This window comes from Aspergillus saccharolyticus (genome assembly GCF_003184585.1).
Source record: "Aspergillus saccharolyticus JOP 1030-1 unplaced genomic scaffold BP01scaffold_7, whole genome shotgun sequence".
In the NCBI taxonomy this organism is placed as follows: Eukaryota; Fungi; Ascomycota; class Eurotiomycetes; order Eurotiales; family Aspergillaceae; genus Aspergillus; species Aspergillus saccharolyticus.
This window is the reverse complement of record NW_020290617.1, coordinates 400,568-426,416: the sequence shown is the minus strand read 5'-3', so window position 1 is coordinate 426,416 and position 25,849 is coordinate 400,568. Positions and strand designations below refer to the sequence as shown.

Below are 25,849 nucleotides of genomic sequence, written 5' to 3'. Positions count from 1 at the left end.
TATAAGCAAACCACAAACGAAGCAGGGATTCATCGTTCTCCTTTGCCGGCTAGAAAACAGACCAAGAAGTTACCCACCCCGATAACATTGAGTTGATATCGAATGGAGTAAAAAAAAAAGATCAATGTCTACTTTTGCGTAGATTAAGCAATAACATGGACGGGCCGGAATTGGGTATTTAATTTAATTTCTGTAGGGAAAACGTGTGATGCGTGGTTGTCCTCTCATTCAGTCACTGACTAGTCTTCTTTTTGCTTCATATTCCATTATGTGGTTTCTTCATCTTTTCTGTTGTAGATAGATAGAAAAAGAGAAGAATGATGTTCTCGTTATCTCATTCTTGGCTAATCGGGGGAGAGAAAACTCGGAAACACAGGGTCGGATTTTTGGTAGGAAAATGGAAGGTAAAAAGGAAGACGTTTAGTGGGCACCAACACGACGGGCCTCGGCGATGACCCGCTGCATGTCCTCGACCTTTCTCTTGCCACGGCCGAAGGTACCGAGCTAGACAAAACAAAAATTGTTAGCATCTTTGTGAGACAGGAGGTCGTGAGGATGTGAGAATTCAAGTTCAGGGAGCAGCTTCGCTATGTCCGCATTGGTTCGGTGCTTTTTTGTTGGAGTCGGCTAATAGGTCGTTTGTTGAAGTCGAATCAAGCCGTAGAGTCATGGCCGAGATGATGTTGAGCTCGGTTGAAATTCTAGGAAGCACGTTATCCGAGTCGGAGGAGTATTGTCGGTCTCCAAGAACGGTAGCGAAGATTGCGGATGATAAAACAGTCGTGAAACCACTCATGGCGCGTATCGGAAACTCAAGCGAAGCTGCCCGCAAAACCCATTCCCTATCACCCTTTGAATCAAATCATGTAAAACGTACCCTCTTCTTGGCGAGCTTACGAGCGCGCTTGTCCTGAGTGTTTCTCAGGAGTTCGATGATGCGGCGCTCATAGGGGGCAAGACCGACAACCTCGCGGGCGATCTCACGAACGAAGGCGGTACGGCGGGAAGACTGGCCCTTCTTACGGCTGATCCGGGTCTTGGGGGTGTTAAGAGGGGTGGTCTTCTGTTAAGCCGAAGCATCAGGTCAGTAAAAAAGCCTTAAGTCTCCTCATGATCGAGAGGATCAGGATCATGTCGACAGCACCGAGATGACAGACGACAGATGACGTGAAAGTAAAAATAGCGCGATTTGGTCCAGGCAAGTCGGTCGAATTCGGGTTCGATGCCAGCGAAAAAAAAACCCCCGGCCCGTCCTTTCCCCCAATTTCCATGTTCCTAACAAGTCTGAAATAGAAGCCTGACAGCACCCGTTCCGACAATATCCCATTTCACTCTTGACGCAAAATTCTCCCCCAAGATGTTTCCGTTTCGACGGCTGAAAATTCCCCCAACTCGACCGGACCAAATCGTTGCTGCAAGACATAACAAAGAAAGGGGACAACGTACGTGACCCTTGTTGAGGCCGACCACGATTCCGGAGCGTTCCTGAGCCATCACGACGGTTATGGACTGCGGGTTGGCGACGACGGTGTTGCTGCTGAGAGGTTGTCGAGTCGACGTGCGCCGGTGCGGATGGGATCGCGATGGAGTCTGCCAGTTTTTGGTTGGCCGTTGCGGGAGTGCGTAGCGAGGGTAGGGCTTAGGGTTGTGCGGCATTGTCACGTGCGACTCTGGACTGCTTTCTTATCGACTACTTATCGCTTATCGATAAACCGCTTATCGACCACTCAATGCGGAGAACCTTCCACTCATTGAACTACGTACTCACGTATGAAACAAACGGCCTGCTCACCCTCAGAGCAGCCTGACATAATCCCATCATCTCTCTCTCTCCGGCCCCGTCTCAACATCCACCTCTACGATCTTTAGGATCCCTGTTCTGGGCCTATGCTCTTCCCCGCTCCTACTCAGGTCCTCCGCGGCTACATCAATCCCATCTGGTACGCTCCGCTTGGCGGTGGCTTCCGTTATAGTATAGCATATCCCCTGATAGGCCCCAACCTCTCCCATCTCCCAGTAGCTGTCCGCCATAGACTCCGTGCCACCAACATTACGCCCAGACCTCCAAAGTCGCAGCCTAACCCACATTGCACGTCCTAGTCGCCGGTCGGTGGCCGCCGCAACAAGGTTCTTCACCTGCGTCGAACTGCTACCTGTACCGATATTCGAAACCCAGGGCTTGGCCTTCTGAGACGAATGGCGAAAGAAGCTAGGCAAGGCGGGCAGGCAGCTAGCGACAATTCCTGACGTTATTTCGGCGGTGCTAAATCGGTCATGACACGCAGCGTTAGTCTAGCATTCCTGCTGCTTCCACGGTGCAGTTGTCTATTTGCTGAAAGAGTCTTGAAGAGCGTCATGGAAGTGGGGAAGAAGGGCAGTGGGAGGGGGGTGGAGTTGCTTACGTCCATAGAAACTCCGGGAACCAGTCGTGCGTTCTGTCTAGCGTGGTGCGGTTGTGGACGCTGACCATAAGACGCATTACCCTGCAGATGCAGGCACTATAGTTCATTTTTAGCCTCATCAACCACCGGTTCCGTCTGCCCAAACTAAGCAAAGTCGAGGGTAAGAATCTGAAACGGATCTGGGCAAGTGAAACTGAAACGAGGGTCAGCGTACAAAATGCCTGCTGCAAATACAGCTGAGAGACCCATCTTCGTCCTCCAGGTCATCTGCAAGCGCCAGACACAAACATTAGGTAGCAAGAGCATCATGAAGTCCGAAACGACGTTCACAATGGACGTGACTAAGATCGGGATGTTGATGCTGATACATTGCCCAGGGATTGCTTGATCCCAGATTTTGGAACGAGGCCTGCATTCGCAGACTTTCACAATGGTATCTGCGAGGTAAAAGAGGAAATTCATCCAGATGAGCATTTGGACGAGCCAAAAAGGAGTGTTTCGTTTGGACGGCGCGAAGAGGCGTAGGTAGAGGAGTAAGATGGATAGTTTCGTGACGTAGATCAAAGGGCCGTAGAGGATCTGAGATGCGTTGGCGAGCTATCATTCATTGTCAGCAGGCGGGTATCACTTTCAACCACTGGTGGCTTCTCCCATACTTTGGAGAATACTTTCAGATCCGAAGCAGCCACTTCCCATTGATGGATATCATTTCCATGTCGAACGGCCTTGAAAGTGATGGCGACATATCATATCAGGCCAAGCCGGTCATGTCATAACGAATGGCTTAGTAGGTGCAAGTAAAAAATGGATGGACCTCCCCCGCCCGAGCTGCATACCCAAGCCAAAAAGCAAGTCCATATTCAAGCGGGGTTCGTTATCAGTATCCCTTCCACTGACGCCACTGCGCTGCCTCACTTAACGAACGGGCAGTACATACAATCCTCCCATCCGGGAGCTTGCGTGATGGAGATCTTGGAATACAGGCGCGTCCCGACACAGCACGTACTGACCGTCAGGCATACCGTTTGCGTGAGTATATCTTCGGATCGTAATGAGCTTCTATAGTCATACGTCAAGGGAGAGCTGGTAAGTGCAGGACAGGTATGGTTCCTCGAATCGCCCATTATCCAGGGAGTAGAACAAAACGGGCATGCCTTGAAGCATCTTCAAGCCAGAGCCGAGTCCATGATGGAAACCACCGAGCAGCGGCAGCAAGAGCTCAATGGGTGATCATACATATATGCATGTCTGCAAGTTTGCTACAATGGCAGCCACTGCTCCGGCGAGTTACACTGTGCTTCAATTTATCATCGCCCCAAACCATCAGCGAGCAGCACCACCGGCTATGGGTCGGCGACGCAAGGCGTCAAGCACACCTCGACAAAGAATGTGTGCATGGCACACAGACGTGGAACCCGAAAAGGACTGCCCCTCGTTTCATCGTGTATTCCTTTATCCTCTCGACGCGCACCGGCAGTGTAACATTTGTTCGACAATTGAGTGCTTCGTAGTCCTATGTACATCTACAGTTGCAGGTAGTCGGGATATATTTATACACAGACAAGAGGAGGACGGCAGTGAAGCATTGAGGATTCGTCCGAACCGAGGCAGATCACAAACAAGGGACAGGGAGGTATTCGTTGCGCTACACACGTGAGCACCCTTGCAGAAACAGATCGACATCCAGGTCACTCAGCCTCGTGGTCTATCTACCCAGGAAGTCTCAGCTACCTCTCATATAGTAGATCCGTAAGCATCTTGCACAAATACTAGAGACATTAGCAGCTAGTCCATGATGTCTGATCCGGGAAGGACCTTGCGTAGTGTTCAGGATCCACGAAGCATTGTACATAAGGAAATTCTGACGGTTGCGTTCGTATTCCAGCAGGGTTAAGAGAAAGTAAGGACCGGTGGGCTATCACAAAGTCACGGCAAGCAGCCCCTTCAACCCCTCCTCCCAGCTTTCCATCAGCTCACCGCAGAAGACCTCCAGCTGAGACATATCAAGCGTCTTGTTCAACTCTGAAGAAAGCTTACTGCCTTCCGGCCCGCTGCCGGTACCCGCCAAGACCAGGTCAACCAATGCGCCCAGACCACCCGAGGCCGAGATGTGAGACTTGAGGGTACGACCACTGCTTCTAATATCCTGGAAGACTTGGCGTGTCTTTTCAGTCAGTTTGTCGACTCTCTCACGACTCAGTTTAGCATTCTTGGATCCCTTTCTGGTGGCCACAGTGGTGAGAAGAGACAAGGCCTTGAGGGAATCAAGGACCAAGAACTGATTATGGAAGTATTTCCAGGTCGGCCCCGTTGGTGCTTCCGGCTTCAAGAAAAGCGCTGTTTTCGAGATGACCGGGGATAGCTTTCCGTCGCCCTCTTCGAGATCCTGGACCTTGGAGTCTAACCATGCTTCCACCTCGGCAAGACTGGCGTCTGCCTGCTCTGCGGTGACATTCTTGGAACCGGTCAAGAAAAGGGCAAGTGCAAGAAGGTTGCGGTTCGTTCTAGCGCTCTCAATTTCCGACAATGTCAATTCCGTTTCCGCATTCACCCCCAAGATTTCATCAAGGCTTGGTAGCTCGGGCTCACTATTTACTGGCTTTTGAGTGACCAGAGTCTTAAGCGTTCCGAACGTATAATCCGTCACCCTCATAGATCTAATCCATGCGTTCTAAGCTTGTTAGCCAGCGTGACTGTATCATGAGAAAAGCAAAGCTTACACTAGGCAAAGGCCCCACGCGAATACGCTCCTCAAATGAAGGCTTGCCGGGAGCTTCACAATTCATGAATGCATCAAAAGCACGTTGGTCAATCAAAGGTGACTCATCTCTCGCTGTAAATGCAGTTTGTGTGAGAATGAGAAGAAAACATGTATTGGGAAACCACTTACCCATATCATCGTATCGAGACATGGGGTCTCCACCAGCCAATCTTTGTATGCGTCGTACGTCTAGAGCCCACATCCTACGACAGATGCTTTGTTTCAGACGCTTCTGCAACTCGATGGTACCTTCTATATTAACATAGCTGCCATAGTCTAGCCCTCTAGTGCGATGCCTGGTAGATGTGAGATCTGCTGACCGATAAAAGTTAAGGGCCTGCACAAAAGCGGATTGTGGGTTAAAGTCCTTGTATTCGGCTCCCTCAACTGGCGGGGCCGAGTGTGGGTGGATGGTGGCAAGGCGCGTAAAGAGATTGTGTGCAACAGTTTCGAACTGCAACTGCTTCACGGAAAGTTTACTGAAGCTGCTCAGTGCAAGAGATCCTGCACCTAAGCGCAGATAGATCCTAACGACGAGTAGCAATGCCTGATAGTTGTGAGGAGAATCGTCAAGAAGGCGCTCCAGAATAGCTGCTGCGCGGATAAGAACAGTGTCAGGGATGATTTGCTGATCAACTTCGGACGTGCACGGTTCGCTGAAGCGCATCAGACTCATGGCCGCCAGAATACACAAGTCGTCGCTGGGCTGGCTCTCGATAGTGGTGGGAGCTGAGGTTTTCTCGGGGCGCTGTACCTCACGATAGACCTGCAAACAGCGAACAATGAAATTTTCGACTTGGGCCTGGGTTACATTCTCTTCGTTGGCCGAAAGACAGAAACAATACTCGAGTTTGAGTGCGTTAATCTTTGTGACGCCCTGCGCAGAAGTACTATTAGTTTCATAGCTCAGCATATGATTCCGAATGACTTACATCAGATCCCTCGTTGGGGCCTTCCAGAGCGTATTTCACAAAGTCAGCCACGGAAGCTTGATCGAGTGATGAAGCATAAGTCCGCAAGTCGCCAAAGCAGTAGAGCTTGTGTTTGTTGAGGTCAAAGTATTGCTTGCAGGAGGCAATCAATTCCTTGGCATTAGAGGGGCTCGACTGATACTTCCAGTGCATCAGGTCAAGCTGAGCCAACTGCGAGTTGCGAGATTTGGGCACAGACGCCACGAAATTGCGGATGAAATCCTGCGTCGCGGCAGTAGTCCTTGAGTAGTCGATTAGCTGATCTAATTCTAGCGTTGTATGGAATATATGTCGGACTTACTCCGGAGAATTGATCTTCTGAGTAGATGTGAGGAGCAAGTGCCAGACCGCCCAGTCGTCGCGTTCTTGAAGAGCCTTCATTCCGTCCTCATTGCTTGGGATGGCGAGCAGACTCTTTGCATAGTCCAAACCTTCCGTCCACATCTGGGCCTTTTCCAGACTGGATAGCTTCACTCCAACAAATGACCAATCATTCTGCACGACACGCGAGTTCAACCCTAATCCGTCACTGTCGAGGATCTTGACGATTTCTGCATGGCGGTCCTGGGACTCGAAGATTTTAACAAGCAACAATAGCTCCTCGGCCGATTGAATCGCTCTGGGTGGGCTCAGTAATTCCTTCTGTGTAAACGATTTCAAACATCACCATAATGCCTCATCAAAGAAAAGCCCATAGCAGGCCACAAGTCACGTAAAAATTAGATGCCAACATACCGGATCTTGAGGAACGCTCTCCGCAGCTTTCGAGATCATACGGTAGGCTAAGGTTCCAAAAAGCTTGCGCTCAGCCTCCGAGGCACCAGCATCCACGGAGATCAGGTAGCAGAGGAAGGTGGCCCAGAAATAGTACTTCCTAGTTTTTGGGAAATTACTCTGAAGAGACATAGCAGCCTGTACATCGACCGGGACGGTCCAGTTAGCACTCCTGACCCGCTTGTCAATAATATTTGGAGACTCCGAACCTTTTGCGCCGATTTCCAGTCGTCACCCTCAAACGCATATTCAAACCATCGCATCTGGATATCCAAATCCTTCGGGCTAGCTTTGGCCGCTCTTTCCCAGAGGGCCCTTAAAGTCCCTTCATGGTCTCTAAGTTTCTCAAGTGTCTCGTGAAGAATATCGAGGGTTTCTAGGTCCGTTGTAGGAGGCTCGGCTCTACACAGTTCGAGCGTCTCGGCAATTCCACGATTGCGGTGGGCTTCGTCGGCATGACGGTAGAGCACATATGCCTTCCACGCCTTTTTGTCATGAGTTCCATTCAATTAGCGGGGCACCAACATGTTTAGTAGGAAGCAAATAGAACAGCCGGAAAAGTCACTTTTATCGGAACGAGAAAGTTGAACGACGAACAAACTCACTTTGAGAAACGGTGTACATTCACCCTTCTTGATGCGCTTTTCGATCAATTGCAGGGCCTGCTTCAAATTCTGTCCGTCAATAGCATCTTGAATCTGCTTGTTCCGCCGATAAAAGACGGCATCATTGGTGGATGACATGGCGACTTGATCGGTGAAGCACTAAACTGGGGGATTATTGGGCGAGAAACTCGTCGCTTCAATGCCAGTGATGAAGACCAATATAGCGTATGCTGCGCAAGTCAGCACAGCACACGGTGTGCGGAGGAGATATAATTATAGGGTGAAAATGAGGGGAAATTGTGGGTGTTTTCATCTATCTTTATCGTCTTTCTGCTGAGTTTGGTGGGCGGGGAAGCTCATCTGGAAGGCGGTGACAACGGCCCGGACATGTGGGCTGCCCCTGGCTTCGTACTCTATGGTCGATGACGCGGGCATGGGCTGAGCTGACTCTTTGAGGGTTTTGACTTCACTGGAGTCTCTAGCTCAGTACTACACGGCCCCTGAAGCTTCTCCATGACTATCAATATTGCTAGTGAGGTTGACGGTTCAGATAGAAGTATGAGAACAACCGCCTGTGTTTGCGTCTCGACAGAGATGTAAGATGGCAACGGATAGGGGAAGCCAGCTGTAGACCGTGGCAGGCGATTATGTTCAGAAGGCGCTCAGCGGACAGCACGATGCTTAGATGATACATCAAGAGAAACGCATTGAATAATTTTGTGGCGATGTCAGTCAACATGCAAGTAATGTACAATATAAGCGGAAGCTGAGGAGAGGGGACGAGTTTCCTGAATAAAATACCCAAGTGCAGCGTAAACGCGTGTCGAAAAGACTAGCCAGTTGCAAAGGACGAAGAAGATATCGTTCTGCCGAGTGAACGTCCTTTGCCAGCCTTGATGCCAATTATTTTCTAGCCAGAGAGCGACCTTTAGTGACATGATCGACAGTCTCTGCTTGCCCCGAGCATGACCGGCCTCCTGATGCGAACGCATATTCCTACAAATTTCATCACAGTATGACTACTCATTGGAATGCAACACAGTCTGAGACTAGCCTCGAAGCGTTTCTCAATGTTGCTGGGCACCGCGGAGCAAGAAATGAAGGCAACTCAAGGAAAGGTGGGCTGCGGATTGTTTGCTTCGGCATTAGCCTACGAAGCTCTCTTCTTCTGCGTCAGCTGCGATGATAAGGGTTAGCAACGACAAAAGAGGTAGGAACATCCTTCTCAGGTTCAGGTCAAAAGGCTCCGGGAAGGGCATCCGACAGGCGAGAGAGATTAAGAGGTGACCATTTGGAATAAATGTCACTCACCCATTGCTTCTTACAGTCACGATAAGCCCTGAGGTTGCAAATCAGCAGATGAAACACTAAGACTCGATAGTCATTTTTGATGAGGAAAAACAACAATACAGAATGTTACACTGACGGTTCGCGCTGTCGATAAGCAAGCACCAATCGCAGGTACACTCGTGTATTGGTAGAGGATGACAAGGAAGATCGTGATAGGACCAAGCACTCACTGGAAGTAGTCATGACACATCTCTCTGTCAAAAGCATTGCGTTTCATACATTTCAGACTTCGGTCTGCGAAGTCCTGGCATGGATCGAAGTATTCACTAGCAGATTTGCTATAGTTCGGTTAGTGCTGAAAGCTACCCAGATTGAGCGGTAAGAAATCCTCTGAGGCTTAGTCGAGCAGTACTAGCAAGCTAGGTAGTGGCAACGGCACTAGAGCAGCCAGGGTTTGTTGTTCATTTCCGCCTGGGATATCGATAGAATAGCAAAAGGACAAGGTTGCCAAGCAAACAGAAAATAGGGAAACAGTCCGATACACGAGGCTTGTCAGAGACTTGCTGGGGCGAAAGCGAAAAAGGGAACCTACTTGGAGAATTTACGCTCCACCCGTTCCCACGAGTGAGATTGAACTGAGTCTGAGGAGGACGAAGACGTCGTTGCTGCCGATTGCTGCTGCTGCTGCTGTTCCGAGGAGGGGGCCATGACTTGCGTGAAAGAATAAGGATAATGGAAAAGACGAAAGGGATTTGAGACGCCTAAATTGACAAGACAAGACGAAGTGTCACTGGTGACTCTGAGTTACAAATTAGATACAGCGACTCGACGGTAACTATGCGGAGGACATGGAAGTGAACAATAATCAATCGATTGGCAGGCGGAAAAAGCTGGACCCGCCGGACTTGGCGTGGGGAAATCTCCCTCCGACCCCTCTTAGTCATTCAGTATCAGTAACTACCCTGGATCTACGGCACTCAGTTATCCATTCTGGGCCAGCCACACCATTTGAAGTCAGACAATTGATGCTTCTTGCCGGGCTGAAACCTTGGTCAAGACCGACAACCATCATAGAATACACCTTTGCACCCCCCTCTCCCCGTGGATAGAGAGGTTATGTGCGCTTCATTCTCCCATGAGACATGCTTGTCTGAGTTTTATGGCTGGGTATCACTTGTACATTAATTTGGGTTTGACGTTTCTGCGTCTCGACCCGGATCCAACTCGCAGTCAAAGTCGTAAATAGCTGGGACGACACTTCTGTAGGATATAGAGCGACCAATAGAATTAATCAGGTCACCTCGCGGCTTTGGCATTGAAACAAAGCAAAGGTGGTGCTTGATTAGTGTGAATGAATATTATGCTGAGAATAACATTAATAGTGTTGACAACCCAGGTCATTCTTGTCGCAAGGTGAGGGCAACAGCCGACCGGGTAATGGCACACGAAGTGATAGAGGTTTGAGACCAAGATGCATGCCGGTTGGATGGACAACGCAAGGGCAACAGAACGGGTGTCAAGAGAGGGGGGTTGTGTTATCGGAAGCAGCACAGATAACCATTTCATGCATGCGATCCTCTACCAATAGCCTACCAGCCATGACACCTCATCCCAAATCTGGTCAAAAAGTCCTTTAGCAGCAAGACTGAGTAACGGCCCCCCTGCCACCTCACTGGCAACCATGAACAAATCCAATAGGCCTCTTGATGCCCGACCGATCGCGATGACGCTCTTCACGGATTCTCGCCCAGTGTTCAAAGCCGCAAGGAAGGCCTTAGTGTCCGACCCACCTTGTTCTGACAAAGACTTGGTGACCTCGGGGTATGTCAAGGACGTCTGCATGGGCCTGGTCCGGACTTCCTAAAAGGTTAACAGCCATGCTCTTAATGGCACTGGTGTCTTGGTCACAGATCTTAGTTATTATAATCTTTCTTTCGAGGCAGGTTTCCAAGTGCCACATGCCGCTCTGACTATCAGAGAAAAGTAACATGCCCAATTGAAGAAATACCTATTACCTCAGAAAGATGGCATGAGTGGAGCATTTACCCTTTAAACCAAACCCAACGTAGGAATAGTTTCCATGAAGTGGGCAACTCAAGCCCTGCCTACTAGACCTGACCTTGAGCACCGAAGGCACGGCAAGCGCGCCATAGTATTCGAGACAGTAGATATCAAAGACGACAATAGCATGGTGATCGTGTTTGATACAGCACAGTCAGTATGGTAGAGGAAACCCATAAGCTTTTTTAATCTGTTTCACATACGGTATTGTCACAGTCATCCAGAGAAGGTTGACAATAGCGTGGTTGGAGCTTGCCACTTACACCAAATATGAGTATAAGTACGGACCTTTGTAGCCCTCGCCCTCCTCATCCAACCTCAACCATTGCATCAGAAGACTCGAACTTTGTATATCTCACAACTCCACTCCTTCCTTGACTTTTCACCTGCTACCTGTTTCAGCTCCATATACAACATACAAAGGTATGCCTTCACCTATTGATGGAAACCACAAGAGGACTCTTGGAACTGATTTTGACCTGAGGGACTCACAGCTGCAGTGAAATGGCTTCCGTGGACACTTACCCCATGACACCAGCCCCAAGTCTGGCAAAACCTACCCAGCACAAAGAGAGGGGAGTCACCCAAGGGCAAAAGTCGGCCTCTTCACAAGGACAAATCATGTTCGACCCGTCCAGACATCTGGCCCACACCGCTCCATCCAAAGTGTACAGCATGAAAGAGCTCGGCTACTCGGACAGTCGAGGTGTTTCTCCCGTGGGAGTTTCTGAGCCGTTCCCATTGTTCTCTGCAGAGGCCATTCAGCAAATGCGAGCAGAGGTTCTGAGCGACGAAGTTTTTATGAAGCACAAATACTCTAGTGATCTCGCTCAATGCCAACTGCGAGGATATGCGGCCGAGTAAGTGATACTGGAGCCAGTATGCGAGACATTACTGATCAGCGTGCAAGGTGCGCACCATTCATCTATGATGCCTGGAGAAACCCCGAAACCCTGGCAATTGTCTCGAAAATCGCGGGTGTAGATCTCGTTCCTGCCCTCGACTTCGAGATTGGCCACGTTAATATCTCCGTTCACAGTGAGCAGGAGAAGAACGAAGCTCTCAAAGCAGTCATGGAGAAAGCAACGCGTCAGGCGGACGAAGGCGTGGCGGGATGTCCCTGGGAGGATGAAGACCCGATTGTGGACTGGCATACAGACAGTTACCCTTTTGTCTGCGTGACCATGCTTTCCGACTGCACAAACATGATTGGAGGCGAGACAGCTTTGAGGAAGGGCAATGGCGAAGTGGTCAAGGTCCGAGGACCACAGATGGTGAGTCTGACATGCTTGGTTACCATGATAGCCGACTGATGGACTTTGCTAGGGATCTGCTGTCATTCTCCAAGGGCGCTATATTGAGCACCAGGCGCTTCGTGCTCTGGGCACAACTGAACGTATTTCCATGGTCACCTCTTTTCGACCTCGCGCTTCAGCTATCAAAGATGACACTGTGCTCACCACAGTGCGTCCAATCTCCAACCTTGGAGAATTATACCATCAGTTTGCTGAGTATCGGTTCGAAATCCTTGAAGAACGTCTGCGAGATGCCAATCGATTCATGCGCGACCAGAAGAGAGCTAACAGGCCCTTTGACACCCGTTTACTCAAAACGTTTATTCAAGAGCAGATAGCTTTCTTGGAGCACATGAACAAGGAAGTAGTTGACGATGATAAAGTCCTAAAAGGTGTTACCGATGACGGCCACCTGGTATCAGAGGATCTTAAGCAGCGGCGTTCCAAAAAACGAAGCTTTGCTGCTGTGGAATAGATCTGACAAACACTACTCCTAGTAGTCGTCCTAGGAGTCGTTCCTATCACTTTTTAATTCTCGCATGATGATTTCATTGTATCCCGCAAGAGAAGGGGCTGAGCCAAACTTGGCATATTTATAATGACGCAGATAACTTGCGATTGCTTTGGGCAAATTGTCGCTTTGGAGTTTGGGGCGCCGGGTTTTCTTCTCTCTTTCTTTTTTACCCCTTTACTTGAAATAGGAAGCGGTTAGTGGTCGATTATTGTTATGTCGTCTCAAGTCCTGTAGGCTCATTGAATCCAGATTTAAGGGAGTTCTGCATGCGCCGATCTTGGTCCAAATGAATAGCCATTGCAGAGAACCTGGTAAGAATCGACATATTCGGTCACGTTATAGATCAAGCAACAACTCCAGATGTGACTTCTGATGGGACAAACCGATAGTCCTCGATTCCTAGGCGCTAACTCGGATAAGCCAATTAACCTGACTTCAAAAGCAACCGGTCGATACGCTGGGCTTCCAAGCGAGCCGCTGCCCGGTTCATGCGTCAGGGAGTTGCAGCACAGCATTTATTCGCATTGGCGTAGAGAGCTGGATAACAGAGAAGAAAAGTACGCAGCTCATTTGCGATATGCATTAGAATTCCCTACTCGAAGTCAGAGAGATGTTTCACGTGAGCAATTCGATAAAGCATTCAGGAGATTGAGAACGACGCCCCGATCATAGTCATACCAAGGTACCCGGCGCTAACATGATGCTAACGCCCGAGTCGTATTTGGGGCATTAGGACGCTCTGTATGCTTCCCAAGCAGGAGGGGTGGCCGATCTCAGCGGTACACTCATTCTTCGCGGATATCTTAGACCAGCGAAACTGCTCCGGCTGATGTTCACTTATTGTTCTATAGTTATTTCAGGCAACGTGATATGTTTGTTTGGTTTGCGCGCGGAATCCCCGATCGGCCAAGACAAATTGAATGTGATCCCGTTGTTCCTCAGGCAGGAATCTGGAAAGGCTTCCCCCCTCCCCCAAACTTATCTTCTGGTATGAGTGCCGAGTTTTGCTTCTTTCTTTCGTCTCATTTCTCCTTGTTCTTTCTTAGGAGTCGCATATTGAGCCTCCCTCAAGTCAAACATAACTCACAACTACTGGTCTCTCTCTTCTTAACTAACCCACCCTGTAACACTTGATCAGCGCTATTCGTTACCGTTGCCTATCTCCCTCTAAGGTCGGCGATCTTCTCGCGTACCTGAAGAACATACTTATCTCTCAACCCTTTCTTGGGCACAAGGCCTCTTCCTTTCAGTTTCAAACTCAGCGCTTTACGTACATCAGAATTCCACTATCTTAATTACCTCTCATTCACGCCTTCCCCCGGCTGTGCGAAAGCAGGCTTCGGGAAAAATGGCGGCTCAAGCTGCTTCCGACTCGAACAATGGTGCCGATAACACAAATGCGCCCGCGATAAATACCGGAGACAACGCGTCGGGGGTAGGCTCATTGTCTAAATTTCTTGCCTGATATGATACTAAAATACGTGTCTATAGCTTTTTCAAACCTTGCAAGGTCATGTCGACCAGATCCGATCCCTCATACAATGCGGCGTTTGCATTCGGCCGCTCTACGAACCCTATACCTTGGCCTGCGGACACACATTCTGTTACAGTGTTAGTGTCCTCATTTGATGAGATTTTCAAGCGCGCGTTTGTTAACAGCACGATTTAGTGCCTAACGTCATGGTTTGTCGGTGGACGACACAACAAAACATGCCCCGACTGTCGAGCCCCGGTGAAGGCGCAGCCAGCCCCTGCTTACCTGGTAAATTGCCTGCACCTGATTTCGCTTCAAGACGTTTTTGCAGATCTGGGCTCACACTTCAAAAGGTTAGAGCGGTCGTTCAAATGTTCACTAGCCAGCCCGAGCTACTCGACAAGGGTGAGACCACGGACGAGCACCAGCGCCATCACAACGAGGAATCAGAGCGGTTAGAAAGGGACAGACAGAATACAGACCCCAAAGCGGGGGGTCTGTTTCGTGGAACATTTAACAAACCAAGGATTAGCCAACCTATTATGGATGACGATGATAACATAATGCGTTGTCCGCACTGTGCATGGGAACTGGAAGATGATGAATGCATACACTGTGGCTACCAACGAGATGGGTCCTCCGTAACGAGCACATATTACAGTGATATGGAGACTGATGACATGACGGACTACATGGATGATGAAATTGAGGATGGTTTCAGAGATTATGATGAAGACTATGATTTCGATGAAATGTACCTTCATGCTTTGCCGCCAGAGATGCAGAACGCCATCTTTGGTCGAAATCCCGGATACTTCACCCGTGGTTGGCATTCAGGTCCTTCCTCGGGGATTGAGGACAGTGAAATGGATGAAGAAGACGATGCGGATATGGATTCATTCATTGACGACGACATAGAACATGAGCATGGGGATTACTCCGATTCTGACCGGTCTACTGTTGTCGGACAGCAAGAACACTTTACTTCACGATCAGAGGTTCTTGATAGCGGTACGCTCGACGAGATGCTAGATGGCAGCGAAGACGGTAGTAGTGAGGAAGATCAGGATTCGGAAGATTCGGAAGACTCTGATGACGATGATGATGAGCCCATCAGACCTGCAGTCAACGCTAGCCGGCGAAACCGGCCGCCAATATATCGCGTGCCCTCAAGCTCCCCTATCCCAGAGATTGAGCAGTCAACCAGGGCGGCCCGATCGGCGAACGCGGCTCCTAGCACAACATCTGGAGGCTCTCGCCGTACTCAACATTCACCCACCAATACCGACGCGAATCCGATATATATAGCCTCTTCTTCCGAAGATGAAGGTCCTGTGAGACCTACGAGAAGGAATAGAAGGGTGCGAGAAAACTGCTAGTCCACCCTCTAAGCACCAATTATCCAGCCATATGTGCCTTTCATCCTAGGTGCTGAAGGCCAACGAATATTTATGATTATTACAACCACTATCCCTCGTCTCAGGTTCACGTGGAACTGTGTTGAACTCCTTCTATTCGCAAAGGAGCAACTCGGTCTGACTATCTAGAGCCATAGGATACACTGCGCACAAGATGCTCACTATCATCCGAGGAGGATATGCCGTGCCCCAAAATGACGAAAGCTTGTCTATCCTGATATCCAACATCATTTCAGATGACGTTTGGCTCCTCCTCTCTTTGCACCTCCGGTAGGCATGGCAAATCGACGAGGACAAATTGTTCATGGACTCGCTCGAAACGACTTGTATTACCAGAAATTCTAGGCCCTTACGTTCTTCGTGACTGGCATGTTTGCTTCTGATGGGGCAGAAAGCTAGGGCTGGTTCTTGACAAAGGTTTCAATTCACAACCAGCCAAACAGCGCATCAAAGCGACTGCAAAAGAAGAAGAAAAACCATAGGCTCGACGAGTAATTCCACCCGGTAAGGTTCTACAGAAGTGTTTTTCAAGGCTGTTCTATACCCGGCTTCGTATGAATTTAGTTACGCTTTCGATCTTATTTCCTTCTATAGCTTTCCCTTGGTACTGTAAGGGCCAGGGATGGGACCCTTTACCAGGGTGCGTGCAAATTTCCCCCGCAAAGACTGGTGTTTAGTTACTGTTTAGGCCCATCTCGGACAGGGACCCTGTAACCCCCGGCGACCATCTGCCGGACTATACTATAGCATAGGCGCCCGCCTTGGCACCGGCCTTTGACCCGCTCAATCGAGATAGACTCCATCTGCATCTCCGTTAGTACTAGTTGCCTGTCGAGTCTAGAACCGGCAGTCAACTATACTACCTCACATATTTCAATTGCTGAGTTGACTCTGACTAGGCGACAAGGCTGCACAAGAATCCAGTCTGGAAACAAGGCATATTGCATGTAGGCTTACTTGCACGAACAGACATTCACCAACCGTCCAGCAGCAACAGTTGAGTCTAGAATCTAAAGTGTTTTCGTCCATTCACGATATCGGGTATATATGTACATGTCCGGCAAACCCGCAGCACTTTGGAGAAAAGGTCAAGAGAGAGAGCAAGAAGGGCAACAGGGAAGCTTCTGGATGCAGATAACTTTTTCAAACCAAACGACAAAGAGGGGGATATGCAAAGGCGGCGGGGGCCCGGGAATAGAATCCACATGGAAGAAAAGATAGGATGGATACATACAACATCATACACCGTGTCACAGGATGATTAATTCGGATTTGTTTTCATTTTGGTTTTTCTTTTTCTGGTCTTGTACTTGGTGTGATGGCCTTTTCATCAATTGAGCTTGTCGCCGATAAACGGAACCTCGAATACAACTGCACCATTGCGGCCCTCGGCCGAGCTGCCTTCGTGGAAATTGTTGCCGAAGCACTTCCAACGTCCTAGACGGTGCTCTTTGCCTACTGCTGCAACAATGCACAGGCCACGAGCTTCCGGCTCTGACTTCGCCTTGGACTTGGCCTCCGTCGGGACCTGGCCTGGTTTGGCGGTCTCAACCCGACGTTCAAAAACGGCGATGCCGTTGACGACGCCCTTGACAAGCGGCTCTTCCTCGTCGGGAGCGTCTGTGGTCGGCTGGGCCTGAGCGCCTTCTACGTCCATGCGGCCCGACTCTGTGGGTGTGTCCAATGCGAGCGATTGTCTTAGTTGCTCGGATGGGGTATCAGGGGTCAGAGACAGGTTAGATACGCCTCCGACGGCGCCTAAGGGGATAATTGTTCGCTTATCGCTTGAGATCTTCCAGGCGCGAATGAACCCATCCCAGCTACCACTAAGCACAATATCGGTACCAGGAACTGTCGCCAAGGCAGTGATCCAGCGGGGCATGCGGCGGAGATGGCGAGAATTCGAAGCAGCAGTGGCTTGGTCGACTTCGGCGGAGAGCTCATCCAATGGGGGTAAAGGATCGAGGCCGTGCGCGAGGGGAATCGTGAAGAGGGGCTTTTTCTTGTGAACAGACCAGAGCGAAATGGAGCCCGAATCCGAGCCAGTGACGAAGTGGTTCGGGGGTAGAGGCGCCACGCAATCGATGTTGTTCTCCTGGTAAGAGGCGCTCTTGGACCCGCCGCGGAAGATCAGCTGTTGTTCTTCGATAACCTTCCATAATCTAGCTGTACGGTCGCGCGCTCCCACACTGATACATTGATCGATCGTCATGGCGGCGACACCAGTGACATGGTCTTGATGGCCGAAAAGCGTCTCGACGTAAGCATGACCAGCAGTGCTCAAAGACCAGGTTTTAATTGTGCGATCGTTTGAGCCAGTGAAAAGCTGTTCTCCAGAACTCATGGTAGAAATGTGACGGGCAAAAGCAAGACTACTGATCGAGTCGCGGTGTTGTGTAAAAGTCTTCAGCGGAGTCAGGGTCTCTGCATCCCAGACGATCAACTTGTTGTCTTCGCCTCCAGTGGCCACGAATTTTCCAGACGGCGATACAGCAACAGACAAGATGCTCTTAGTGTGGCCGTGCTCCTCACCCGTCTCCGCAACCTTTCGCATGCCCCGAACGTACTTCACTTGCTTTGGCTTCTTTTTCTGTGGACGCGGGCGACGCTTGGAATCTCCGTTTGTTGAAGGCGGCACAGTTGCGGGCGTGGGAGTAGCGAGCTCCCATTTGATCAAAGTTCGATCCTTCGACACGGTATAGACGTAGGGTGCATGAACTGCGATCGAAGTAGTCGAATGTGTGTCTGCTCTAAAAAACGTATGCGAGGCTTTGGAAAATGCGAGGTCCGATGCAATCTGACGGTAGATGCGTCCTTTGAACTCGTCCTGTCCCGAGGGTCAGTTCCATGGAGGGCATGGGAGACAAGTATATTCAATACATACCACATCCTCCTTCAATCTCTCCGCAATCAGATCGCGATCAATCTCAGCCGCATCGAAGCCGATATCATCCACTTCATCTCGGACATTCTCCAGGTAACGCTCCGCAAGCTTTAATCTCCGGTCGGCGGCGGTCTCGCCTTCGTCGGAATCTGATGCATTGCCTTCTGATACATCAGAAGCAACACTGAGATTGTCCTCATCTAGGTCGCTTCCCGAAATTGATTCTTCATCCTCATCCCTCCGCTTGCCGCCTCGTTTTCCTGTAGATGCTCCCTTCGCATCAACGCCTCGTTTCTTCGACGCCGGGGCTGCGGCGCGATCTTCTCTCTTTCTTTTCCGCTGGGAGGCGGGAACTGTGAAGAAAGAGGACATTTCCCGGACTGTTTGGCTTGATAACCGGCGACCCAAGGGCGTAATATATGGAGGAGTACACGTGAACAGATACTGATAGTCACCCCGACTCGACGGAGATACTCGCCTGCTCACTTTTTTTCTGCCGGTGGTCTGTGCAGGCGGAGACCGCATCAACGTAACGCCTAAATGCTGACTGAGCAGGGCAGCTCCGGCCTCAGGCAGCCAGGCTCTCGTAGCCGCAGCTCCAGGCAGTCAAAGCTCCGCGCGGCCAGCGATGAGGTTCTAATCATCATCTTCCTCTCCCCACATCTATACATCACCTTTCTTCTTATTTCTCTCTTCAGTCACGTCCCGGAACGACAATCGCAAATATGTGAGCTCTTTGATCTCTCACATGTTGGGATCCACTTGTCAGCTAATCTGCTTACAGGGAGGTACTACTCGGCATCACTGGCAAGGACTTCGTCATTCTCGCCGCTTCAAAAGCTACCATGCGAGGTCCTACCATTATCAAAGCCGAAGACGATAAGACAAAACAGTTGAACAAACACAACCTGATGGCCTTCTCCGGAGAGGCGGGAGACACTGGTGGGTTCACGTGGCCCGACAAACCAAGCTCTTGAATTTGCTCACCCAGCTGACCGTATGAATTTCTAGTTCAATTTGCCGAATACATTCAAGCAAACATCCAGCTATACACCATGAGGAACGATACCGAACTAGGTCCGAACGCGGTTGCCAGTTTCGTCCGCGGCGAGTTGGCTCGAAGCTTGAGATCCCGGAACCCCTACACAGTCAACCTTCTGCTGGGCGGAATTGACCCAATCACTCAGAAGCCTCATCTTTACTGGATAGACTACCTGGCTTCTGTGGCTTCCGTACCCTACGCTGCTCATGGCTATGCCCAGTAAGTTTGGACCAGACCTAACAGCGGCCTTCCATCGACCGAGAACCGCGCTAAGATGCCTAGATACTACTGCTTATCCACCCTCGACAAACACCACCACCCCGACATCTCTCTCGATGAGGGGCTGAAGCTATTGGAAATGTGCACGGACGAGCTGAAGCGCAGACTACCGATCGACTACAAGGGGGTATGTGACAGGATAATCTCCGCACTAGATCGCGCCATGGTCCCGGTTTACTAACGTCTTCTAGGTCCTCGTCAAGGTGATAACCAAGGATGGTGTGCGGGAGCAAGATTTTGATAATAACAGAATCGTCAAGAGTGCCTAATGTGTTGTATCATACCTATGATTGTCTTATATTTTCGGTTTACGGGACTTGGTTTTCTGAGAGGATCGGTTAGCATGGCAGGATATTTCCAATGACTTTGACCAGGACGTAGTTTCGCCGATGATTGAACCAAGGTAGAGACTAGAATCAACGATACTACGCTAAAGCACAGAATCCACCGTGTACAGTGCCTAGCTATCTCTCAAATGCCGGTGATGTTTCTCCGGGCTGGAGCCATGATGCTGTAATCGTCCGCCGTATGACGATGTTTGCCATGTTTGCATTGACCGGTTCCTATCGCTCCCTCACAGTTTCATTCCCGCAAATACGCCGCATACTTCCCAGCTAAATCCCGTGGTCCAGTCAATCATGTCGAAAAGACAAGCGGAACTGTCGCTAGAAGAGGAAGAACTCTCTATGAGCTCTTCTGCCTCGAAGAAGGCCCGTGTCGAAGATGGTGACCTGCCAGAAGACGAAGCGCGCAGCGAAGCTCTGCCGCTTCGCCGCGCCAATGGTCAGGACATACTCGCGGCTGCAGAGCAGGAAGGCGAGGAACTCGAGGAAGCAGCACAAGATCAAGGAGCGGAGTCCTCTGATGCTAATATCGATGACGACGACGACAAGCCGGCGATCGCAGCCCCGAAACGTCAAAGCGCGCCACTGGAGGGATACAGCGACCTCTACCTCGACACCATCAACCGCGAAATCCTCGACTTCGATTTCGAAAAACAATGCTCCGTGAGCTTGTCTAATATCAATGTATACGCCTGCCTAGTTTGCGGCAAGTACTTCCAGGGCAGAGGTCCCAAATCGCATGCGTACTTCCATGCGCTTGAGGTTGGACACCATGTCTTCATCAACATGGGAACCAAGAAGGTCTACGTTCTACCTGAAGGATATGAGGTTCAGAATAAGAGCTTGGACGATATCAAATACGTGGTGGACCCGCACTATAACAAGGAAGAGGTGGCCAAATTGGACAAAGAGGTTCATGATGCGTTCGACCTCGCAGGCAATCGCTACAGACCGGGTAAGAGCGTCGCGCCCCATTTCCCATTTAGTGCCAGAAGAACCAAGCTAACCCCTGCCCAGGATTTGTCGGCATGAACAACATCAAAGCCAACGACTACCTCAATGTCGTGGTCCAACTCCTCGCCCATGTTTTCCCTATCCGCAACTATTTCTTGTTGCATGACTTCTCCCAGCCCGGCACGCCCCAACTAGCCGTTCGGTTTAGCACACTGGTCCGCAAGCTATGGAATCATAAGGCTTTCCGGTCCCATGTCTCGCCGCACGAGCTTCTACAGGAGATCGCTTTGCGTTCCTCGAAACGATTCACTCTCACCCAACAATCCGACCCCGTGGAGTTCCTCTCCTGGTTTCTGAACAACCTCCACCTTTCACTCGGAGGCGCCAAGAAGCCTTCCAAGACGCCAACAAGTGTCGTCCAAGCTGCCTTTCAAGGCCACCTCCGAATCGAAAGCCAGGCCATCACCGCCCACTCCGATACCCAAAACGCGCGCCTGGTCTTCACTGAATCTGGCACCATCAACAGCCAAACCACCCCCTACCTCATTCTCACCCTCGACCTACCCCCGACGCCCCTCTTCCAGTCCTCCAACCGGGAATCCATCATCCCCCAGGTGCCTCTGACCACCCTCCTGAACAAGTACAACGGCATCACCGCCTCCGAGAAGCTGGCGCAGAGAGTCCGCCACCGGCTCCTCCACCCCTTACCTCCCTACCTCCTCTTCCACATCAAACGCTTCAGCAAGAACCGCTTCGTATCCGAGCGTAATCCAACCATTGTCACGTTCCCCTCGCCCCGCTCCTTGGACATGTCGCCCTATGTCGAGCCGAACCCCGACATCTGGCCGCACAGCGAGCCGATCCTATACGACCTCGTCGCCAACATCATCCTCGACCCGACGGTCGCCGCACCCGGCGCCCACGAAGAAGCCGCCGCGGACAAGGGCGTCAACGCAGCAGGCGGTAGCAGTGGTGGGAGTGGGTCATCCTCGTCGAGCGGCGCTGGTGCGGGGAGCGAGAAGGTCTCCTGGCTCGTACAACTACATGATAAGGCCATGGCTGCGGAAAATAGCCGCGTGCAGAAAGAACATGCGGGCGAGCAGCGGGGGCCCGAGTGGCTAGAGATCCAGGACCTGTTCGTCAAGAAGGCCGAAAGCGAGACCCTGTTCACAAAGGAGGGTTATCTTATGGTATGGGAGCGTCGTAAAGTCCCCGGGAAGGCCAATCGTAAGGGCAAAGCTGCGGCCAAGTAATCGCGAGAAGAAGATGCCCTTTTGACGTTGGCTATTTATACCTGCGCTCGTAGGTCAGGACTCCGGTTCAGCGCACATACCAATTGAATCACTGTATAATTAGATATTTATGAACATCACGAGGGTGATAGTAGAAGTCTATTACTGTACCGACTGATTCGTGTTATTACCAAGGACATTCCAGTCCTGGTAACGCCCAGGGTCAACGCACCTGATTGAGCGCTTAGTTGTAGTACAAAATTGTATTTACAAGGGCTGCTACAGACTGTGCCAGTGCAGACCCGCTTATGCGAAAGCTTGGGTAGCAAATCTGCTCCCAGACATACGAGCAGATCCTTTTTGAGAATTAGGCAGAACTGTACAGATTTTGCTATCCACTCATAAAGATCCCCAGCCACAAAATCTCCTTCCAATTCTGATTGCAGCACCAGAGATAATGCCCCACGCACTCGCATTCACGGCTGTCTGCACCCCCATCATCAAGGCGACTTTACCGAAATACATAAGCGTACTGGATTGAGAGCCATCTCCGGCCCAGAATCCCATGCTGTAAACATCTGATCGCTGAGCAGCGGGAGCGCCAGTGTTCGCTAAATATGAAGATGCAAGCGATCGAAGATATATTGATTCGAGGGGAATGAACATCAAGGTCGTGATGATAGAAGCTAGATGAGAGGCTAGAGAATCGATGGGAAGGGACGAAAGAATTGTGACTCGGTGGGCGATAGGGCTAGGGTCATCTGTTGGAATTTGCGATGCCCTCTCATTGGAAGTATGCTGAGGTGTTCCAGAGCTGACATTGTTGGTAGTCCTTGGAGTTGGTTCAGATAGCTGCTGATGCGCAGCGATTTGATTCAGCGTCCCTGTGCTATCTGGTGATGCAGTTTGATGATTAGGTGCAGGGATCCCGACAGAGCGCGAGCCTGCTCTCAGAGCTTGTATTTGAGAATTTTGCGTCGCAGACAGTGGTGCTATATCTGCAGATTCTGAAGATATACCCTGAGTCATGTTAGAGAGTTCATCACTGTCCAGAGCATCTGAGTTGACCACTGTGGCTATATTCATGCCTTGATTGGCCAGTAAGTCATCAAGCAGATTTGGCATTGCCTGATTATTGACCGGCTCCCCATCTGTGTGTGGCTGGCCAAATTCGCTGCTTGCTGCTGGCTCCCCGGAACCAAGGTTCTGCGCATGAGGGCTTCCTAGAACCTCCAACTGCATGGTGATAATATCGGAGTTCTGGTGTATTAGCGACGCACGGACCAGGGGCGAAGCTGAAGATGAGGTAGCGGGCGAGGAGTGGTGTGAGAGACTCGTAGTCGGCCGCGAAATTATCTGGGTGTCGGCTGCCTCTTCGATTCCCGGTATAGCTCTCTCACTCTGGTCCTCCTCTGAGGGTAGGGCCATCGCCCGTCGCAATGGCGCCATGTCCGCATAGTCACCACTGCTCATCTCTGTCGGGGATTGAGACATTCTATTCTCTTCATTGGGAAGTACTTGACTCTCGCTGAAGATGGCCCCCGAATTTGAAGTGCCGCCAGTAGTGGAAGCTCGAGGAGCGCTGGGCCGCTGAGCCCGCCCAGTGTCTAATCCAGGCTCGTTCTGTGGAGAAACGCGTGTTTGCCGCTCGGCCCGTGATTGCTGTGCGCGTGATGATCTTGCTTCTATTTGCGATAAGCGACGGTGCGCTTCTCGCGCCTGCTCTAAGTATGATTCTGTATGTTGTGTCCTGAAGCCAAACCAAGAGAGAATCCAGGACCGGAAAAAATTGACTTCGTAAGCTAAGTCTTCCATGAAAGAAAGGCTGCTGCGACGGTTTTCTTCATCAGCTCGACGGCCAAGTGCTGGCATCATCCAGTCAACAAGGTCATTATCGCATGCCACTTTCACCGAGAGCTCGTCTGCATAGGTGGGCTTCGGAAGTCTTCGTCGAATCAAGCGATAGAGTCTGATCTCTACAACTGGGCGTAGATACACGTATAGGTAAACGAGAAGCGACGGTGTCCTCAAAACACTGGCTAGAAGCCCAGCGAAAGATCGCCACGAGTAGCCTTTTGGTAGCATGGGAAGCTGCATCAAAGCATGTTCTCCGAAGGGTAGAATGGCCCTCAGCCCATGTAAAGAGTAAGGATGAACGAGATGAAGCGACTGCAACAGGGAATACATGTAAGTTTGTATCGCCAGGATAAGTAGACTTCCTCGGGTTCTACATGCGCTGTCAGCAAGGGAGGGTAAATTGGCCGTACAATCTACCTACGCTGAGCGTATCATGTTCAGGGAGGCTCGGATGAGCCTCGACAACACATTATCATTTGGAAATAAATCTTGGCAAGCCGCAATCAAGCGGTCCAAGGGATGATGTCGAAGAAAGGATAAGCATGTTGAGACTGCCCAAGCTGGAATACCGGCAAAGTAGAAACCCATTATCCCATGTCTTGTGCGCTCTAGATGCATAATACTGAGTAGTGGGATTTGCGTGTAACTTTTGAAGGTCTGTAGAATAGTCAGGACAAGGTCTTCCATGCCATCTTCCTTTCGCATAGTCGAAAAATAATTACCAATATGCGACCCATCAGGGATGAGGTCCACCACGAGCCGAGAAAGACAGAAATTTGGTCTAGAGTAGCAATGACCAGGCCATAGTCATTCTCGGCCGCGATAATTTCCATCTTCTGTTGTTCGGTGAGCCCGCCTATGTTGCCTTCTTCACTGACAACAATTCCCATTGTGGATAGAACGTCATTTTTCGCTCGTCTGAGCTCTCTGCCAAAAGACTTAGACTCTGGGTTGATAGGATGACCTCTCTCATCATAGTGTTGGACATAGTCATCAGCATGCAGAGCCGATATTCTCCTGTGACAAGCAGGTTCCTGCTCCGCTGGAGAGCCTATGGGACGATCAGGAGCCTCGTAGGGTGATCGTCCCTTGAAGAGGGTTAATAGATTGTTATCAGGCAGATGTTTTGGGATAACTGCAATGAGGGTAAAGAGCGCCACGTGATGAAAAAAAGACCAGTTTAGATAAGAGCTCAATAGAGCTTATATATGGGAACATTTATTGTACCATTGCCACCGCTGTGTATCGGACGTCGAAGACATGATTGTGAGTTTGAGTAGAATGCCAGAGTGAAAGATATAGACTCTTGTGTGAGGCTCTGTAGTACTGTCTATGGAAATGAAACATGAAGGTGAAGCATACCAAAGCCAGTCGATTCAGGTACGCTCGGCGCCCCATCGCATAAATGCCTTATTGTTACTCGAGGGTGAGTGCGCTCAAAGCCATATTCGCCACGGAGGTTTTTATTCTTGATTGCCGGAGGTAGTTATGGAGGAAGCTGATGATGATGATGATGTCGAGTAGTAATTGATGATCGATGGGCGGGACTAATGGAACCTTGGCAGGCTATTATTCCCGAAAAGGAAGGCGGCAGGAATCGGGCGCGCCCCCCCCCCCAGCAAAAGAGACAAACAAGACAAACATATCGAAAAAAGATCAAAAGTTTCGGTGCGACGGCGAGTTGGATGGCAT

General features: G+C 50.3%; 10 protein-coding genes across 10 annotated transcripts; 3 read left to right on the top strand and 7 right to left on the bottom strand.

Moving 5' to 3' along the window:
• Positions 1-420: 420 nt before the first annotated feature.
• On the bottom strand, positions 421-1,551 carry BP01DRAFT_336033 (60S ribosomal protein eL36; the record flags this gene model as incomplete). Its single annotated transcript, XM_025573224.1, has 3 exons — positions 1,447-1,551; positions 878-1,060; positions 421-504 (listed from the first exon to the last, which is right to left on the bottom strand). The coding sequence occupies exons 1-3, from the start codon at positions 1,492-1,494 to the stop codon at positions 421-423; spliced, it is 315 nt and encodes a 104-aa protein (XP_025433441.1). The 5' UTR covers positions 1,495-1,551.
• A 237-nt stretch (positions 1,552-1,788) lies between these two features.
• On the bottom strand, positions 1,789-3,526 carry BP01DRAFT_414345 (uncharacterized protein; the record flags this gene model as incomplete). Its single annotated transcript, XM_025579052.1, has 5 exons — positions 1,789-2,263; positions 2,403-2,498; positions 2,617-2,999; positions 3,059-3,127; positions 3,323-3,526. The coding sequence occupies 5 exons, from the start codon at positions 3,524-3,526 to the stop codon at positions 1,819-1,821; spliced, it is 1,197 nt and encodes a 398-aa protein (XP_025433440.1). The 3' UTR covers positions 1,789-1,818.
• Positions 3,527-4,320: 794 nt separating this feature from the next.
• BP01DRAFT_291764 (MDM20/NAA25 family protein) lies at positions 4,321-7,651 on the bottom strand (the record flags this gene model as incomplete). Its single annotated transcript, XM_025571667.1, has 8 exons — positions 4,321-5,073; positions 5,123-5,235; positions 5,293-6,040; positions 6,096-6,375; positions 6,436-6,776; positions 6,870-7,046; positions 7,118-7,393; positions 7,514-7,651. The coding sequence occupies 8 exons, from the start codon at positions 7,649-7,651 to the stop codon at positions 4,321-4,323; spliced, it is 2,826 nt and encodes a 941-aa protein (XP_025433439.1).
• A 565-nt stretch (positions 7,652-8,216) lies between these two features.
• BP01DRAFT_354651 (uncharacterized protein) lies at positions 8,217-9,648 on the bottom strand. Its single transcript, XM_025574491.1, has 4 exons — positions 9,396-9,648; positions 9,034-9,141; positions 8,825-8,852; positions 8,217-8,690 (listed from the first exon to the last, which is right to left on the bottom strand). Exons 1-4 carry the CDS (start codon positions 9,509-9,511, stop codon positions 8,664-8,666), a joined length of 279 nt encoding a protein of 92 aa, XP_025433438.1. The 5' UTR covers positions 9,512-9,648; the 3' UTR covers positions 8,217-8,663.
• Positions 9,649-11,485: 1,837 nt separating this feature from the next.
• On the top strand, positions 11,486-12,634 carry BP01DRAFT_380668 (uncharacterized protein; the record flags this gene model as incomplete). Its single annotated transcript, XM_025577236.1, has 3 exons — positions 11,486-11,724; positions 11,775-12,138; positions 12,191-12,634. 3 exons carry the CDS (start codon positions 11,486-11,488, stop codon positions 12,632-12,634), a joined length of 1,047 nt encoding a protein of 348 aa, XP_025433437.1.
• Positions 12,635-13,914: 1,280 nt separating this feature from the next.
• BP01DRAFT_216303 (uncharacterized protein) lies at positions 13,915-15,592 on the top strand. The gene is made up of 4 exons (XM_025571113.1): positions 13,915-14,108; positions 14,165-14,284; positions 14,343-14,435; positions 14,501-15,592. The coding sequence occupies exons 1-4, from the start codon at positions 14,022-14,024 to the stop codon at positions 15,524-15,526; spliced, it is 1,326 nt and encodes a 441-aa protein (XP_025433436.1). The 5' UTR covers positions 13,915-14,021; the 3' UTR covers positions 15,527-15,592.
• Positions 15,593-16,577: 985 nt separating this feature from the next.
• On the bottom strand, positions 16,578-18,904 carry BP01DRAFT_354647 (ribosomal RNA-processing protein RRP9). Its single transcript, XM_025574490.1, has 2 exons — positions 18,450-18,904; positions 16,578-18,392 (listed from the first exon to the last, which is right to left on the bottom strand). Exons 1-2 carry the CDS (start codon positions 18,819-18,821, stop codon positions 16,896-16,898), a joined length of 1,869 nt encoding a protein of 622 aa, XP_025433435.1. The 5' UTR covers positions 18,822-18,904; the 3' UTR covers positions 16,578-16,895.
• A 347-nt stretch (positions 18,905-19,251) lies between these two features.
• Positions 19,252-22,422, top strand: BP01DRAFT_414340 (cysteine proteinase). Its single transcript, XM_025579051.1, has 6 exons — positions 19,252-19,391; positions 19,461-19,710; positions 19,774-19,897; positions 19,962-20,024; positions 20,403-21,069; positions 21,132-22,422. Exons 1-6 carry the CDS (start codon positions 19,295-19,297, stop codon positions 22,319-22,321), a joined length of 2,391 nt encoding a protein of 796 aa, XP_025433434.1. The 5' UTR covers positions 19,252-19,294; the 3' UTR covers positions 22,322-22,422.
• Positions 22,423-22,699: 277 nt separating this feature from the next.
• On the bottom strand, positions 22,700-25,047 carry BP01DRAFT_380663 (uncharacterized protein; the record flags this gene model as incomplete). The annotated part of the gene is made up of 3 exons (XM_025577235.1): positions 22,700-24,527; positions 24,579-24,814; positions 24,880-25,047. The coding sequence occupies 3 exons, from the start codon at positions 25,045-25,047 to the stop codon at positions 22,700-22,702; spliced, it is 2,232 nt and encodes a 743-aa protein (XP_025433433.1).
• Positions 25,048-25,274: 227 nt separating this feature from the next.
• Positions 25,275-25,604, bottom strand: BP01DRAFT_354645 (uncharacterized protein). Its single transcript, XM_025574489.1, has one exon. The coding sequence runs from the start codon at positions 25,553-25,555 to the stop codon at positions 25,376-25,378; it is 180 nt and encodes a 59-aa protein (XP_025433432.1). The 5' UTR covers positions 25,556-25,604; the 3' UTR covers positions 25,275-25,375.
• Positions 25,605-25,849: the final 245 nt, after the last annotated feature.

Coding starts and splice junctions, on each gene's coding strand:
- BP01DRAFT_216303 (XM_025571113.1), top strand. CDS start 14,022: ATGGCGGCTCAAGCTGCTTCCGACTCGAACAATGGTGCCGATAACACA. Junction 14,285..14,342: donor GACACACATTCTGTTACAGT/GTTAGTGTCCTC, acceptor AGCACGATTTAG/TGCCTAACGTCATGGTTTGT. Junction 14,436..14,500: donor AGCCAGCCCCTGCTTACCTG/GTAAATTGCCTG, acceptor ACACTTCAAAAG/GTTAGAGCGGTCGTTCAAAT.
- BP01DRAFT_354645 (XM_025574489.1), bottom strand. CDS start 25,555: ATGGGGCGCCGAGCGTACCTGAATCGACTGGCTTTGGTATGCTTCACC.
- BP01DRAFT_354651 (XM_025574491.1), bottom strand. CDS start 9,511: ATGGCCCCCTCCTCGGAACAGCAGCAGCAGCAGCAATCGGCAGCAACG. Junction 9,142..9,395: donor GTGGAGCGTAAATTCTCCAA/GTAGGTTCCCTT, acceptor ACCGAACTATAG/CAAATCTGCTAGTGAATACT. Junction 8,691..8,824: donor GTGACTGTAAGAAGCAATGG/GTGAGTGACATT, acceptor TTATCATCGCAG/CTGACGCAGAAGAAGAGAGC.
- BP01DRAFT_354647 (XM_025574490.1), bottom strand. CDS start 18,821: ATGTCCTCTTTCTTCACAGTTCCCGCCTCCCAGCGGAAAAGAAAGAGA. Junction 18,393..18,449: donor AGAGATTGAAGGAGGATGTG/GTATGTATTGAA, acceptor CCCTCGGGACAG/GACGAGTTCAAAGGACGCAT.
- BP01DRAFT_414340 (XM_025579051.1), top strand. CDS start 19,295: ATGCGAGGTCCTACCATTATCAAAGCCGAAGACGATAAGACAAAACAG. Junction 19,392..19,460: donor CGGAGAGGCGGGAGACACTG/GTGGGTTCACGT, acceptor ATGAATTTCTAG/TTCAATTTGCCGAATACATT. Junction 20,025..20,402: donor ATTTTGATAATAACAGAATC/GTCAAGAGTGCC, acceptor CCCGTGGTCCAG/TCAATCATGTCGAAAAGACA.